This window comes from Athene noctua, chromosome 7, assembly GCF_965140245.1.
Source record: "Athene noctua chromosome 7, bAthNoc1.hap1.1, whole genome shotgun sequence".
In the NCBI taxonomy this organism is placed as follows: Eukaryota; Metazoa; Chordata; class Aves; order Strigiformes; family Strigidae; genus Athene; species Athene noctua.
Window position 1 is genome coordinate 11,798,446 of NC_134043.1, and position 14,834 is coordinate 11,813,279.

The 14,834-nt window shown below is 39.9% G+C and overlaps 1 protein-coding gene across 12 annotated transcripts in view; it reads right to left on the reverse strand.

Moving 5' to 3' along the window:
- Nucleotides 1–14,834, reverse strand: part of KALRN (kalirin RhoGEF kinase) — a 524,667-nt gene that overhangs the window by 169,146 nt on the left and 340,687 nt on the right. For 11 of the 12 annotated variants that reach the window (XR_012633922.1, XM_074910292.1, XM_074910294.1 and 8 more), the window contains exons 15-18: nucleotides 13,090–13,256; nucleotides 6,943–7,062; nucleotides 4,011–4,229; nucleotides 510–659 (exon numbers count right to left, since the gene is read on the reverse strand). Coding sequence is in view for 11 of the 12 variants with exons in the window: in XM_074910292.1 (XP_074766393.1) it covers nucleotides 510–659; nucleotides 4,011–4,229; nucleotides 6,943–7,062; nucleotides 13,090–13,256 (656 nt within the window). In the remaining variant the exon portion in view is untranslated. The remainder of the gene's footprint in view (nucleotides 1–509; nucleotides 660–4,010; nucleotides 4,230–6,942; nucleotides 7,063–13,089; nucleotides 13,257–14,834) is intronic. The other variant, XM_074910291.1, reaches the window with a different exon arrangement.

Consider the following 14,834-nt stretch of genomic DNA (forward strand, 5'->3'; position numbering starts at 1 on the left):
CTGGCTGTCAGTTGACTTGTCAGCCTGTCAACTCCACGGTTCTTACAAAGCAGCACCTGAAAGGCAGGAGGAAATCTCTGTTTCCATTCTGGTGCTGCCCTGCAGAGACACAATTGCTTCAGTTGCTAGTAATTCTTCAGTTATTGGCTTGGAGGACAGAATTTGAAATGCTGGATGATTTGTATAAGCCAACACTAAAATGCTGTATAATACCTGTCATTTATAATGCTCATCATATGCTATTTTGAGAATTTGAACTTTGAACCAGCACAACTAACATTCTCCAAGTGCAATGCAAATACCACATAATTAGTCCTGATAACATCTCTCTGAAATAAGCATTGATGATAATACTTACTACTCCTACTGTAACAGTGTGAAACTGGCCTAGGGTTTATAGAGCCAGCCAGTAGCTGAACTGGAATTACACTTCTCAAACTCACCAACACTGCTCTAAATTGACTACTCAATGGGGAGTTTTCCTCAATTATTAAAGAGCTAATAAAGACCTTGAGAAAAGCCTCCTTCTGTTCCAGATGTTTGCTGATCAGAGGGATGACATGGTCTATTTCAGCTGCTGGTCCAAGTTTATCTCGACCTCCACACCAGTCTTCATCCCGTCTGTATTCTTGCTCCAAACTCTCTAATACACTGCACACCTGAAACATGCCCATAGCATAACAATTCAGTTATCTACAACTATAATCAGGAGGAATACACTCAGTAAAAGTCTACGACCAATGTCATTTCATATCTAAATGCTTTGGACTGTGGGCCGTGGCATGGAGGATAACTGAGTATGAAATAGGCCCTGGACAGAACAGTCTAGCAGTTCTTCTTACCTATAGGGATCTCTACTGTTTAGGATGCAATTCATCTGGTTTAAGGGTGATAAATCCTTCTTCTCCCCCAAGGGATAATGGGGGGGAAGCTCAAAAGGTTGAATCAAGGCAGGGGTCAGTCTGGCCCCAGTGGATCATTCAGGAAACAATCCCTATTCCGGAAGGGTGCTTAGATGTGTTTAAATCCCACTGAAGTCAAGGGACTTAGCACGTAGTTAAAGAAAAACACATGCTTAAATACTTTCCTGAAACCAACTCTGAAGCTGGAACTAATTCTCTTCAGCTGCATGTTAGTTGCTCCCTATACAGCTTTTGTCAAGAGGGAAACCAGCAGACAGTAAATCAGTGTCACAACTTAGGTGAATGCAGGTGTTTCACTGCACAGGGCTTATACATGTATCTTCTATCTTGTTAGAATAATGGGAATGAGGTAAACAAACTCACACAGTCTGAAAACTCTGTGTGCAGTGGCCTCAGACACGGCTGAGTCTTTTGCATTGCAGGTCCTGAAAATACTCTCAGTGGTCTGTGCAGAAGCTGAAAAAACTGCAAAAATTTTCCAGAAAATTTGGAACTTTCCTCTTCTGTCCCAGAGGGCTCTTCCTACACACTCCACTGCTGAGACTACTCAAGATCCAGTCAGTTATTATTAGGGGTCCAGATAAGCACACTCACCTTTTTCTTGTTCAGTCCTGCAACTTTTTATATGAACACAGTTATAACTCAGAAGACCCCCCCATGATTAAGAACATAGTCTAGAAGACAGTCCAGCACCACCCAACAATCCTCCCCACTACTGGAGACCATCTTCATGTAACTCCACTCTTGAACACATCAAACTCCATTTAAAACTGGTGAGTTGAGGTGAACTGATCAATTTATCCTGCTGCCAGGCTGTTTGAGGACCTTATGCATTTGACAATCTGAAACCATCTTTTTGCTTGGACGCAAACGAGATTCACCCTCAAACACTTACTGGAACACAAGTGCTCCACATGTTATTTAGGCACAGAACAGCATTTCCGTTTTACTTCTTGAAAACTTCGGCATTCTACTGGGCTTTGGTGACTTAAAAAATGAAAGCAGAAGGACTGCCTGGGATCTGCCATCTTTCCAGAAAGGATGGTCACTGAACATGCAGATATCATCTCTCTCTTAAGATGATGATAGAAATTAATATAAAGTGGGCTGTCAGTGAAGTCACAGAGAAACTGGACTGTTTGAAAGCCAGGGCTCCACCAGTTGTATCAAGAACATAGTGTGCCTGGGGAAGACAGGCATGAAAAAGTTTGGCTGGTTGTGACAGTCTCTCCACTCTTCTAGCTCCTTTTCCTAGATACTCAGAGAATTCAGAATCCAGTAAATTACTCAATCCACTGTCATCCAGTCAGGGAGCAGATCGTTAAGGACTGTAAATCAGTTATGCAGCCCAAGAGAAGACAACAGCCTACTTGCAGCAGCGAGTTTATGAGCATTCAAAACTGAATGATCTTTGCCCTAAACATTGGCTGAATAGACGCAACTAATGAATGAACTGGTGGGCACTGCAGTATGCTTGTCTGTGACTTGGAAACAGGAAGAGAGACTGAACTGATAAATTACTGGCTATGCATATTTTGGCCGGCACATTTGACTGTCTAAAGCACTAATGAATCCCTTAATGGTTTTCATTTCTCACAATCCTCCACCAGCAGTAATTCATTTCAATCTTGAATGCATCAGGGACTGTAAATCTGTTTGAAACTCTCCACAGTGAAAGACATTCATTACAAGGAATGAATTCATCTTAAACAATCTTAAAAATGCATTAAAAAAAATTACACCAAAAAGTGGCCCAAGGATCATCCACAGACTTGATGCTAAGGAAAGGATAAACTCTTTCCCCAGTGATATGCTTAGTTGTGCTAAAAAACTTTCCATGTCTGGTTCTCTAATTGTGGAGCTGTGTGATAACAACAATAGAAAATTTAATGGAAATCACTTCTGCCTCATGCATAAGTCCACACGTTCCTGCAATGCCCATGCTAACACAAACTGCTTGGCTACAGTAAATCACAGCAGGCAAGGCTATTTGAGTATCCACACTGTGACACTAATTCTCACTGACTACAGTATAAATAGCACCTGTTTGTGCAAGGGATGAATAACCCCACCATACCAGCAGCCAACTGAAATGAGTTTTGTAACTCACGGACACCTGGAATGAAGTAAAGTTGTGTCAACATGTAATGGTTACTGCTGTAATTATCTTTGTTGCAGAGGGATTTAAGAGAAATTCCTTCATATCTTGGCATCTTTTTCAGCATGGTGTGTTTACTAGTGAAAACACTGGCTAGTACTGCTCACAAAGTAACAAGTAATTTATTGCAAGCAGTTCTCAATGAAAAGAAGATATATATTCCTCAAAATTAACTCTGGTATCATGAGAACTTGAAACAAAAATGGTGAGATTTCAGAAATTCTTCTTGTTGGAAAGGGGACAATTAAAAAAAACCCCAAAACTTCAAGAATTACACTATTTCACTAAAAACTTTAAGATGAAAGTTACTGCAAACTGCTGCCTTTTTGTGTTTGGTTGGGTTTGGGTTTTTTGTTATAATACTTGTCAAAGAAACAATTTTGTCTAGTTCAAACTTTGGTTTCCATGTGTGGCTTAGCATTGCTTATGCCAATGGAGCAAATGTCCTTTCAGTTAATTTTGCCAATGCTGTGAGATCCCTTGCTGTCAGAAGACCCTCTGCACTCAGGGACACAGCAGAAAACCCACACCTACCAGCATTGCTACATCATGGAGTGCACTCAGATTGGTGTTTACCAGCTGGGAGACACCCCAGGGTTCAACACTGGCCCTATTCAGGTGACAGAAACATTTATATATACCTAATGTGTGGATGAAGATGTGCAAACATATGTAAAAAGACAAAAGGCAGCTTTTAAGGGTAAGCAGGGCTGACTGAAGCCACACTTTTCCTACTTTGGGGATTACTTAAAGAAAAGTAAGGAGAATGAACACTGCTCCGTAGTGGTATTAGCAGAGCATGTATTTGGAACAATTCAGCACTCTGTGTTGATCTTGGTGAGAGGCAAGACCTTTACACTATACTCTGTGAGCTAAATTTCAGGCTGTAGCAATATGCTATGGCACAGATATGATACTGTTCAGCTCACCTGCTCAGAGGTTTTATAGAAGGCCACCGAGGCATTGACAAGTTTGAGCCTGTCCTCCATCTTCAGCATCAGCTGCTGCCAGTGCAGGGCCACCTTTTCAGCACACTCTCTGATAGCATCGGCATCATAATGCCCAGCCTGTAGCAACACTTCGGCTTTCTGCTGGACCTGCAGGGCACTCTGGTGTGTCTTCTGTAAGGAAGTGGCATGAAAGAGGGACTGTGTATGAGGGGAGGAAAGAGAGGTTGTACAGATGTGCCAGACGTATGGTAGAAAGGTGAAGCGAGGTGTGAGCATGGAGATGCGAGAGAGTGAAAGATTTTCAGAGAGTTATCTTCAGTTAACAGTTACTTTCTGCAAAGCATTTCAGTTTTAATTATTCACACACATTTGCAACATGTTATTAAAGCTTAGGACAAGCAAGCACTGGCTAAAATGGGTTAGCTTCACTGATCAGCTACTGGCCCTTGGGCAACCCAGGGTGGAGTTCTCAGCAGATCCCTTTTGACAACCTCAGTGCAGGCAGCCGTTGTGCTGAGCTCCCACCCAGCCTGCACTCAGTGCTGACTGCATCCCATACTGCAATACTCCCAAATCTGCAGATACAAAAGCAAACACCAAAGTGTTGGCAAACTATGGGCCTAATCATCCTAATTTGACTCTTGCCAGGCAGCTTTCTGTCATCAGCAGCTTTACTCATGTGTGTAACTGTCCTGTCTGCAGGATACAGAACATCAACATCACAAGACATGAAGATGCCTTACTAAATGGCATGAACTATATCACAGGTATCAGCCCCTACAAGATACATTTCTGAAAGTCAGCTCACTCACACTGGAGCTACACTATGCTACCTTTAAGGGCAGAGCTGGGGGGGAGTCAAGCCACTTTCTCCTCTGTTCCCCAATTTACTCAGTAGCCACTTTACAGGTAGGACTGAATTATATGTCCCATTCCCCAGCCTACATCAGCTCCTCTCCGAGTAACCAAGTGGTGATTACACCTTCCTCTGTGGGTTGCTGAGAGGAAAACAGCCCCTGGTCCTTCACAGCTTCCTGAGTAACTGTGTTCAGGCATGGTTTAGTCCAATATTTGATTTTAATCTTCTGAACAGAAGCCCTAAAATCTCCCAAAGACTCCTCTGTTCTGCATCCCATTTGTAACTGCTGCTGACAAATTCTCATGTGATACTTTTATGATCTAAACCTTGAACCTGGAAAGAAGCTTGAAATCATCTGGTAATACACTGATGAATAATGCAATGTAGAGAAAGCTATTAGCAAAAAAAGGATTAATACTTGGCAGAAACATTTAGGGAGATGTTCAAGAACAACTGGTTAAATTTAATACCCAGCTGCTTTACGGATGTTAGAATTGTAATACTTGTTTTAAATAGACTTTAAAGGATTTCAACTGAAAATCAATTCCACATCTAGAATGCCTTCAGCAAATGGTCTGCTCTGTGTGCTTTGCTGATCTCTTTACCATATTGAGCTTTAAACACTTTAAATATTTAATCTAGTGTTTTCTCCCCTTGAAAACTTATTCTCCCCTTACTGTGGCATAACCCTCTTCTCCCTCTGTGATTTGCATTTAACACCAAATACAAGCACTTTCTCGATGGCAGCAAGCTGCGATAACACAGCCAGTGGGTGTCTTGTTCTCCACTGCTGTCTGGTGATGGCTGCCAAGATGTGGTCAGCACAGCTTGGTACCAGCCAACTCATAAGAATTGACAGAAAACGTCTTCCTTTTCCCTTAGGAGCTGCAACAGCTGCTCCTTCCTCATTGTGAGTGAAGCTGGATCAAAATAGATCATTAGCTGAGATTTAAACTCTATACTTACTAGCAACACTATAATGTATATTGACTTATTTAAAGTTTACTGGAAGACATAAAGACACTTTTCCCCCCACTAAATCAAGGGTCTCTTCAAATCTCCATTATGGAAATATTATTTTCATAGTTTAAACTTTGGTTTAGCTTTGGTTATTTTCAAATATATATTAACCACAGAAAGGGATTTTGCAACTTGTTCTTTGCTCTGTAAAAAGCTAGCAATTAATGTAATCTGGGAAGCATATATACCTTGTTAAGCAGGAACAGGGGAAAGCAATGGACTCCCTTTCTAGCAACTGGAGCGAGCACACCCTGTGAGCATAGGGTTTGTTCATAATGACAAAGATATTTAAAGTACTGAGCCTATGAGTCTTGTAGCACCCTACTCAGGGGAGTCCATAGCCCTCCACTACCTCCTCATTCAAAGGAAAGCAGCTCAGAGGAGGTGCTATTCCTTCTGCCATGCCCTGGCCCCAGAAGTGAGGCAAATGAGTTGGCTCACAATTCATTTTCAAGGGCCAGGTCAAAGATGTGTTACACCAGGCCAAACGGGGAAAAAGCTCAGTTTAGCCAGCAATTCTTAAAAATCATCCCTCTTGCCTCTTCTTCAAAGTTATTTGAGAATGTGGGTTTGAATGAATGTCTCTTCTGATGTCCACAAAAGGAGTTGAATGAAACAAAGATTTCATGTGAGGGCATTATTCAGTAACAAAGATTTTTGTAAATTAATTTTCTGAAATGATCTGAAAATTGTGGACATGGGAAGAAACTGACTTCACAAACTTCCCATTTTCAGATAATTTTGTGAAATTTTTTTTTTTTTTTTTTTTTAACCAAAAAAATTATCAGGAGATGACTGAGTGTCATTTTCATAAATGGAAAGGCTGATATCTGACAGCAGAAGAATTAGCTGCAGATGATAAATAATTTACTTCACTAGTAGCCTCTGGTTGCATTATTAGTTTAATAAGTTGATTTTCTAAAGCTTTTATTCCTTCCATTCCTTCAACCAAGCAATGACTGATGCCCAAGAGATAACCTTTTGTATGATGGTCACCTGGGAAGGAGAAACAAGTTAACTTGTTCATGTTACCTCTATGGCCAGTTGAAACTGCTCATGCTCTCGCTGGAGCTGCTCAGCTTCAGAGAGGGAGCTTGCATTGACAAGGCTTGCATTCAGCATTGATTCACCATTCCTGATCCAGCCAAGCACCTGTAAAGAAAGGATGTGCTTATGGAAAGGTTGCTTCCCTACAAGGGTTTATGTAGTCACTGACCAAAAAATGCTTCAGCTGGGCTAAAAAAAAAAAAAAAAAAAAAGGTATTTCTCCCAGGGTGGTCTCAGGCTGAATCCGTGAGCAGAAAGGAATTCTAGAATAAGGCCTTAATGACATAAGAGGGTAAAGATCTTATTGAAGAAGTTATTGTTTGAAGAATTAAACTTCCAAGGTATTTACATGGATATTCAGATAGAGAAGGACTTCAATTTCCAAGGTTTGACCAAAAATGAATGTTCCCCTATGCAAATACCCTGGAGCAAAAACCACAAATCAGAACGAGGGAGATTTGAAAGTAAACATAAAGATGTCTCTCTTTTTCAAATTTCCATCTGGAATCATGGACGTTGTGACTCCTTTGAGCTCCACTTGCCTGTGTTTCTTTCACACAAAAATCAGAGCCTAGTGGTGAGGAAGGAGAAGGTACTGTTGGTTCCACGGGACATGGAGTTAAGATGCAGTTGGAGTTTCCGCCTGCATGCAGAGCTAGAAAGAAAACCCAGGTTTTGCATTTTATATTTTGTCAAGAGCTTTTACTTCAGGGATATTTGGATTATTTGTAGACATGCAACTCATGCTGTAATGACTGCAGAATCAAATCCTAAATATACATAATTAGTCTATCAAGCTTGAAGTTTGGACCCAGGACACATGTGTAAGTTCTTTGCTGTGTTGTCTCAAAGCCTATTTTCTACCTGTGTGGGTGTAAAATTAGTCCAACAAAGCCAGAAAGTTGCTGGATTCAATTCACAGATGAACACAAAATCCTGACCGCCCAATCACTGCCCTAAATTTAGCTTGTGATCTACAAAGCTCCAAAAATGACTTTGCTGCAATATTTTACATAGTAATTTCCCTTTTGCGCCATCATTTTCATGAAGTGATACATTAAATTGCCTGAAAGAAATAGGGATTTTCTGTTGTTTTATCCCTACATCATGTATCACTCTAGTTATAGCCATTCAGTTCCCTGTAGGGTAGGAAAATGAGTTTTCCCTAGGAGAAAGAAAGAGGAGCCATCTACACATGTAGCTGACCCTAATTTGTAGAAAATTACATTCTGCTCAGTACAACAGTGTGGAAGATTCCATTTGTCAGCTTCCTCTCTTTCATCAGCAGGTGTTATTGTTCCTGTGGGAAATGCAACAAAGATTTAAAAGAGAAGAAATCGGGTTATCACATGGCAATCTTTTTGGCTGGCATTTTCATAATCCATCAGACAAGAAAGCTACATTATTACCAACTACATGGTACCAAAAGCCAAAGTTAACCAAAGGAACACTGTATCTGGGAAAGAATTTAAGTGAGAGTGAGGACGTCATAAAGGAAGACATGCTTTCATACTTTATATACCGTGCTATATCCTGGCTTGGGCCATTTAGAGCGTAGAAAATATTGAGTATGTATGCTAAAAATGCAGCAGCTTTTTTTTTTTTTTTTTTTTTTAAACAATACAGTCAGGGCATGACAGGGTCCTCTTGGGAACAGCTTTCATTTGAGCTGAGATTTTCCAAACCTGACACAGAGGTTTTGACACATTTTTCATACAAATATCAGAGTCTCTAAATAGTAAAAAAATCACTGAAAATCTCAGTCTTATAACAAAGCAACTTGACTAGTGAAAAGCTAATAGGCAACAAAGTAAGGAGGAAGAGGGACCATACAACTGAAATCAGCCACGTTTCCTCTAGTGTTAATGACAGACATGCATTCCTCTGCACAACTGTCTTGCTGACTCACAGGGTAAAGCAGTCCCGGTCAGGCTCTGATGGCCTACATCTTGTCAGTAACGCTTACAGCACTCTTCTTGACCAAGGTTGCTGTCACCACTGGGTTGTGCTCCTTCCTCCTTCCCTCAGAGTGTGGGTTCAGATGCTCACTGTGGGGCTCCTACACTCCCTCTTCCAGGCCCAGTGAGCGCTCAAGCACTACCAAATTTTACTTGGAAGAACTTAAGTAATGACCCCATTCTACTTCCAAAAGTTTAACATAAAAATGTCAGGGCCTCATCTGGGACTGCATCAGCATTTTCCATAGTAATATTTTTCTCTTAATTTTTTTCCCCCCTTCTTCTTTTGTGTGTGTGCATCATTTACACACACTAAGAAAAAATTTCAGTTACATGCCCAAAGCTTCTTGTCTAAGTGCAAAAACCAGTCACCAGTAGAGCCTTTCATTGTGTCACTGGTTTGGAAGTAGACTGTGAAATGGTTGGAAGAGAGCATTTACACATTTATATCTGGTTTCCAAGACCTGCTCACAAATCGACTTCTACTTATATGGTGCTCAATACCTTTTCATTAAAATATGTATAGAAGCTGTTAATACAGCACCAAGACACTTCTTGGATCATTTCCTGTATTAATAGATTCACCATTATCTGGCAATGTGCAAAGCAGGCCAACAGCGAAAGGGTTTTAAACAGACATTTCCTACAAATTACAGTTTTTATCAACTTTGTAGAAACAGTGATTAAATAATTCTGGAGTCAGATAAATCTCCAAATATTCTCTTAAAAAAACTAACCATTGTTTTATAATGGAGAAGCAGAAACACACTGACAGCATCTTAGATAAAAGCCGCTTGACACTGGAGAACAAGTTCACTGAAAGGCATGGGTTGCCTAACACAGCTCTGAAACAACTCCCACCTTTGACTCCAATTTGTTTAAAACAGGCTACACTTCTGTATGTGGCTCTTCTGTAATTAAATAATAGTACCAAATTTTTCTAAAATTCATATCCTGTAACTCTGCCATCTTCAGTGAGCACAGAATCAGACACTACAGGAAAAATAAAAAGTGAGGCACTTCTTGTGTATCCTTTCTTGAGAAACAAGAGCTCTGCATCATGTAGTGTTTCAGTCCTCTGGTTTAGTTTGGACAGAATGCCTTCCTCGTTGTTTCTAGAAAAGACTTTAGGCCTTGCTAATTATACCCATCCAGTTACATTGGAAAAAATTTTTAAGAGGCAAAATAATGTTAAGTGAATCTTTTACACCTCTGGACCCTTTGTAGCTTCTTTGAGAGGCTCTTAGGACCACAGACACAACCACCAGCAAGGACACCTTCTGGTAATTTTATCCATGTTCAAAACTGCATTAGGTTTCCAGGAGCTCTGTGACGTTAGACTGAGAAAAATCAAATATAATATATTCAGTGCCTCTCAAATGACCACTTCCCATCATTCTTTGGGCATATTCACGTGGAAGCAAATCTAATGTCAAACAGCAAAAGTGGATGGATAGCAATGCATATGGAGAGGAACAAATACACGACACTTCAAAATATCTTGGAAAGTGTGTGTAGTGGAACACTGTGGGGATATCTGGGAGTAAATTAGGTCAAGTTCAACACTTATCAAAAAAAGAAAAAAAACATACAAAGATAAAATAAGGGGGCAGGGAAGTCAAACAACTTCAACCACAGCATTAGAGAATTTGTTTTTTTAAAATTATCTCCACAACTCTATTCTGCTATTACTTTTATATAAGCAATGCAAGCTCTCTAGTTTCTGTCAGAAATGATGGGATTTAAATGAAGGGTAATCAGTCTTGGCCACGATCTTTCTTAATAAAGAAGAGTTTATGAATGACTGATCTATACTATTTCCACTCTAAAGCAGTTCACAGAACATCTCATTTGGAATTGTTCCGCTTTAATGGCCCCAAACTTCGATTCATTGTCTTGGCATTCAAACCCTTGGTGCATATGATATAAAGCAGAAATCCCTGGTAAATGAGACTTAAATAGACAGAGACAGTTAAAAGACTTTATATTTCCATGAGCCATTATATCAAAATGCAAACACATGTACACTTAGCAGCCTTGACCAATTTTACTCTGTCAGCAGAACTTAACCACAGCTACGGTAGGTGTCTTGCGTCAACCACATCTCAACTGATTCACATGAGTGAGAGCAATTTGGTAATGAGATCATCCATCGTCTCAGATACACTAAAATGAAAGTGAAGGAAATCTGGACCAGATTGGAGATGAACTACAAGCCAAAATTAATATATTTCCCAGTTTCACTAACTGGTTGGGAATATGACTCATCTACAGGAAACCAAGTAGATAGGGTACAGATATATTTTAACTTGCCTCCTTCTGAGGGAAACTATAGCTGTGGTAATTTATAGGTTAATAAGCAAAGGAGTCCTTAGTATTCAGCTGAACAAATAAAATGATTGTTCACTACTGGTTTGCTGAAAGGTCACATAGTAATGAAGGCTCTGATGGTCCCAAGCTCTGTTAAGGAAATACTTATTCAAGGCAGCTGTTTTCCTCTCACAGTAAGTATTAGTTCAGTCCTAAAACTATTTCCTTTGGTTAGATTTTGGTTTGTAAAATAGTTAAGGCCCAGCAGATACTTGATTATGAGGCAAGTCACTTCAGGTACCTGCAGAGAGTGCTGCACTGCCACTGTATGGCTCCAGGAGCAGCCACAGGACTGGCTGACTGGCACTTCATCATGGTCTAGCAGACTAGTGAGACTTTGTCAGCTAGTGATAACCTGCATTTTTAGCATTTCTGCTACACATATTAATTCTATTTTCCATCAGAAATTAAAATGCTCTACTTCATCTTCGATCTAACACACAAAACTCCAAGTTTACCTAAGTTGTGCATAAAAAAACTTTGGGAACCGATGGAAAAAAGGATACACTTTATAATCATATTAAGGTGGTGATTACGTACACCACAAAGTTTCTTTTTTTCTTTTTTTTTTTCTTTTTTTTTTTCAGAAGAAAGCCAAAGCACTCTACAGGGCTCTGGAGCTTCACAAGGAGTTGGCCTTCAATTATCACGAATGCAAAATGACTACATTTTCAAAATAAAAATTTAGAAGAGTTCTGTGTTACTTTTATTTAAGGTTGCAAAATATTCACATCAAAGTGGACTTCAAAAGAATATGGTTGTACTGGTGTTTGTGCTGCCAGCTTCTAGCTTGAGGGTTGTCTGAGAATGAAGGATTTGTTGTCAGCAATGATAAAACAATTCAGATAAAGCATCACTCAAATATTCACTTTTGAAGAAAGAATATCTATGACTATGTGTACTGAGCACCTAGCACATTATATTTATTTTTTTTTAGTAAAGAAAGCAGAAAAACTTTTTCATTAACACCTTGTAGTATTTGGAAAAAAACCCACCCAACTCCCCCAATTTCTACTGGTAAAATGGAAATCTGAATATTCCAGGTGTCTGGAAAAATGTTCCTGGCTTTCCTAATGAAACCAAGACCATTCCATTGAAATCCAGACATATACTGAAGTGCGAAGCCACCTGTGGATTAGGAAGCAGGAAGCGTAGTGTTATTCTGCATAGCAAAGGAAAACAAGAAAATGTGGGGCATCCAAATCAAATGTTAGGGAAAATCTAGGGAGGCAGAACATGACTGCCCACACTACATGAAATCTGGAAGAAAGGCAATGTAACAATACTAAGATGACTAAACAAGTCCTAGGATCTACAGACCACAAACAGAATTTTTTATCTCATGCAGAAGATACTAAAGATTCCTGCAGGTCAACAGATGTATAGCAATAAATGAAAAGGTGAAACTACTGTAATGTCATACTTAGACCTCACAGCTCAGTTATCCTTTTCTTTGGGCCAGTTCTCCACAACAGCTTAAATCTGGATCTCATATCAAATCATTACATTTCCAGAACACATGGAGCTTGAAGCAGCTTCTCCAGTTGAGAATTATGGTGTCAGTTCTGCACAGACTTCCCACAGCTATTCATGAAGCCAGATACAAGCACACTAGAGGGAACAGAGCCCCTTGTTATTTGTAAAGGGTCATGCTGCAATCCATCAGCAAGTACTGTCAAGGAAAGGGGCACTAAGATCGTTCACCTAAAGGTATGTGATTTAGCAGAGACCAGTTTAGCAGTTTGCATCTATGTTTTGGCTGAAAACCCATTTAAGACGCTTACGTGTGGTTTAAAACTCTCACCTGCTTGACTTCAGCCTGTAGGTGCCGGAGCTGGAGGCACTGCTCTAACCTCTTGTGAGTTTGGTCAGCATTAAGCTCCAGCTCATGCTGTTTCTCATGAAGGAATTCCAGCAGTTCTTGAACCTGTGTTGCAAGATCAATGTCTTTTTCACAGATCAGCTCAATGCCTGCAACAAGCAGAGAGAGGTATCATTGCACTTACATGAAATTTCAGTTGTTGCACAAATCTTAAGCTTCAAAATTTTTTGCCACCTAACACATTGGTTTGCAACTCTCTGAGTAAGTCTCTCAATAAACTCTCTCACATGAGATATATGGCTTTCCCAGTTTCCTATTCTGCATCACTATATTTTTCTACAAAGCAGTGTTTCTCTGGTGAACATTGCTCATCTCACTCATCAGCATCTGGCTAGTAGGACATGATTTAACCACAGCCTTGCTCAAAAACTTGCATGAACACTGAGTTAAAAATAAGACAGAAAAAACTCCCTTTCTTGAGGTAACTCATGAACTTACACTTTAGAAATGCATGTTGAACTTAGAAGAGAAAAAAGACGAGGAAGAAAATAGAAAAGTGAAATACCGGAAGTAAACTCTAGTCACCAGATCTACATTAGTGCTACAAGTGTGTGGAACTCCACAGTGCAAACTTTCTTTCCATCTGGGCACTTTAGAGGATCATTAACAACAATTTAGTTTAAACCGAACTATAGTTCATTCAGAATTATTCTGCAGACTGAATTTCATCCAATCCTCACATACCAGAGAGAAAAGTTATCTTAGTACCACATTTCCCATCCCTTGCATCCTGCATGAAACTGATAAAGCCCTGAATGACCTGGTCTGATTTCATAGTTGACCCTGACTTGATCAGGAGGTTGAAATAGAGACCTCCCAAGACCCTTCCTACCTCCTGAGTTTTCTTACGACCCTACGAACCTTGTGTGTAGTGGTTACATGAAATACAACACAGAGCTTCACACCTTCCTTCTTTATTACACTGGTGCTATAGCATTGTTGAGTACATTACCAGTGTAATTGTGAAAGTTTGGCCTGAAGGAAATATGATGTCATCCCATGTTACTGTAATCCCTGTGATTATAAACTAATACAGACCCAACTCTTCCCTTATTGAGGTTTACTGGAATTTTGCCATTGGCCTCAATACAGAGAGGATCAAGAACCTAATATAAAAATAATCAGATTGCAGTAATGCTGAGAAAACACTACACTTTTCTCCAAAGCCATTTGATTTCAAGGAATAATAGGGCATTAAAAAAGAAATGTGTTAATCAGAAGCTTGTGTATGAAAGGCTTGGACACTATTTCTAAAATCCATTTAGAAAGGTGTCTTTTCTTTCCCCTTTATCCTCCTCAGAGACTTGTGACTTTCATTCTCTCTCTTAGCAATATCTGCAGAGGGCAGTACACAAAATAAATGACCTTATGATTGACCCTATCCCCTTTTTCCTGGTTTCTGGTTTTACCAGAAAAAGCACATGGGAATGCAAGTGATTGGCTTATTCCCTTTCCCAGCCAAAATAAACCAGTTTCTTCATTACCAAATAAAGTGGAATGGCCCCTGGCTTCCCATTTAGGACTGGAAATTTAATATATGTTTCTATTCTTGGGAGTGAAGTTCCTTTCAATTGCCAGACACCAGGCATTGTTGCTACAATTAGCCTGCATATGGTTCTGTATCCTCAGGACATGATGGCTTTTTGTATGCCTGACTTCACCACACC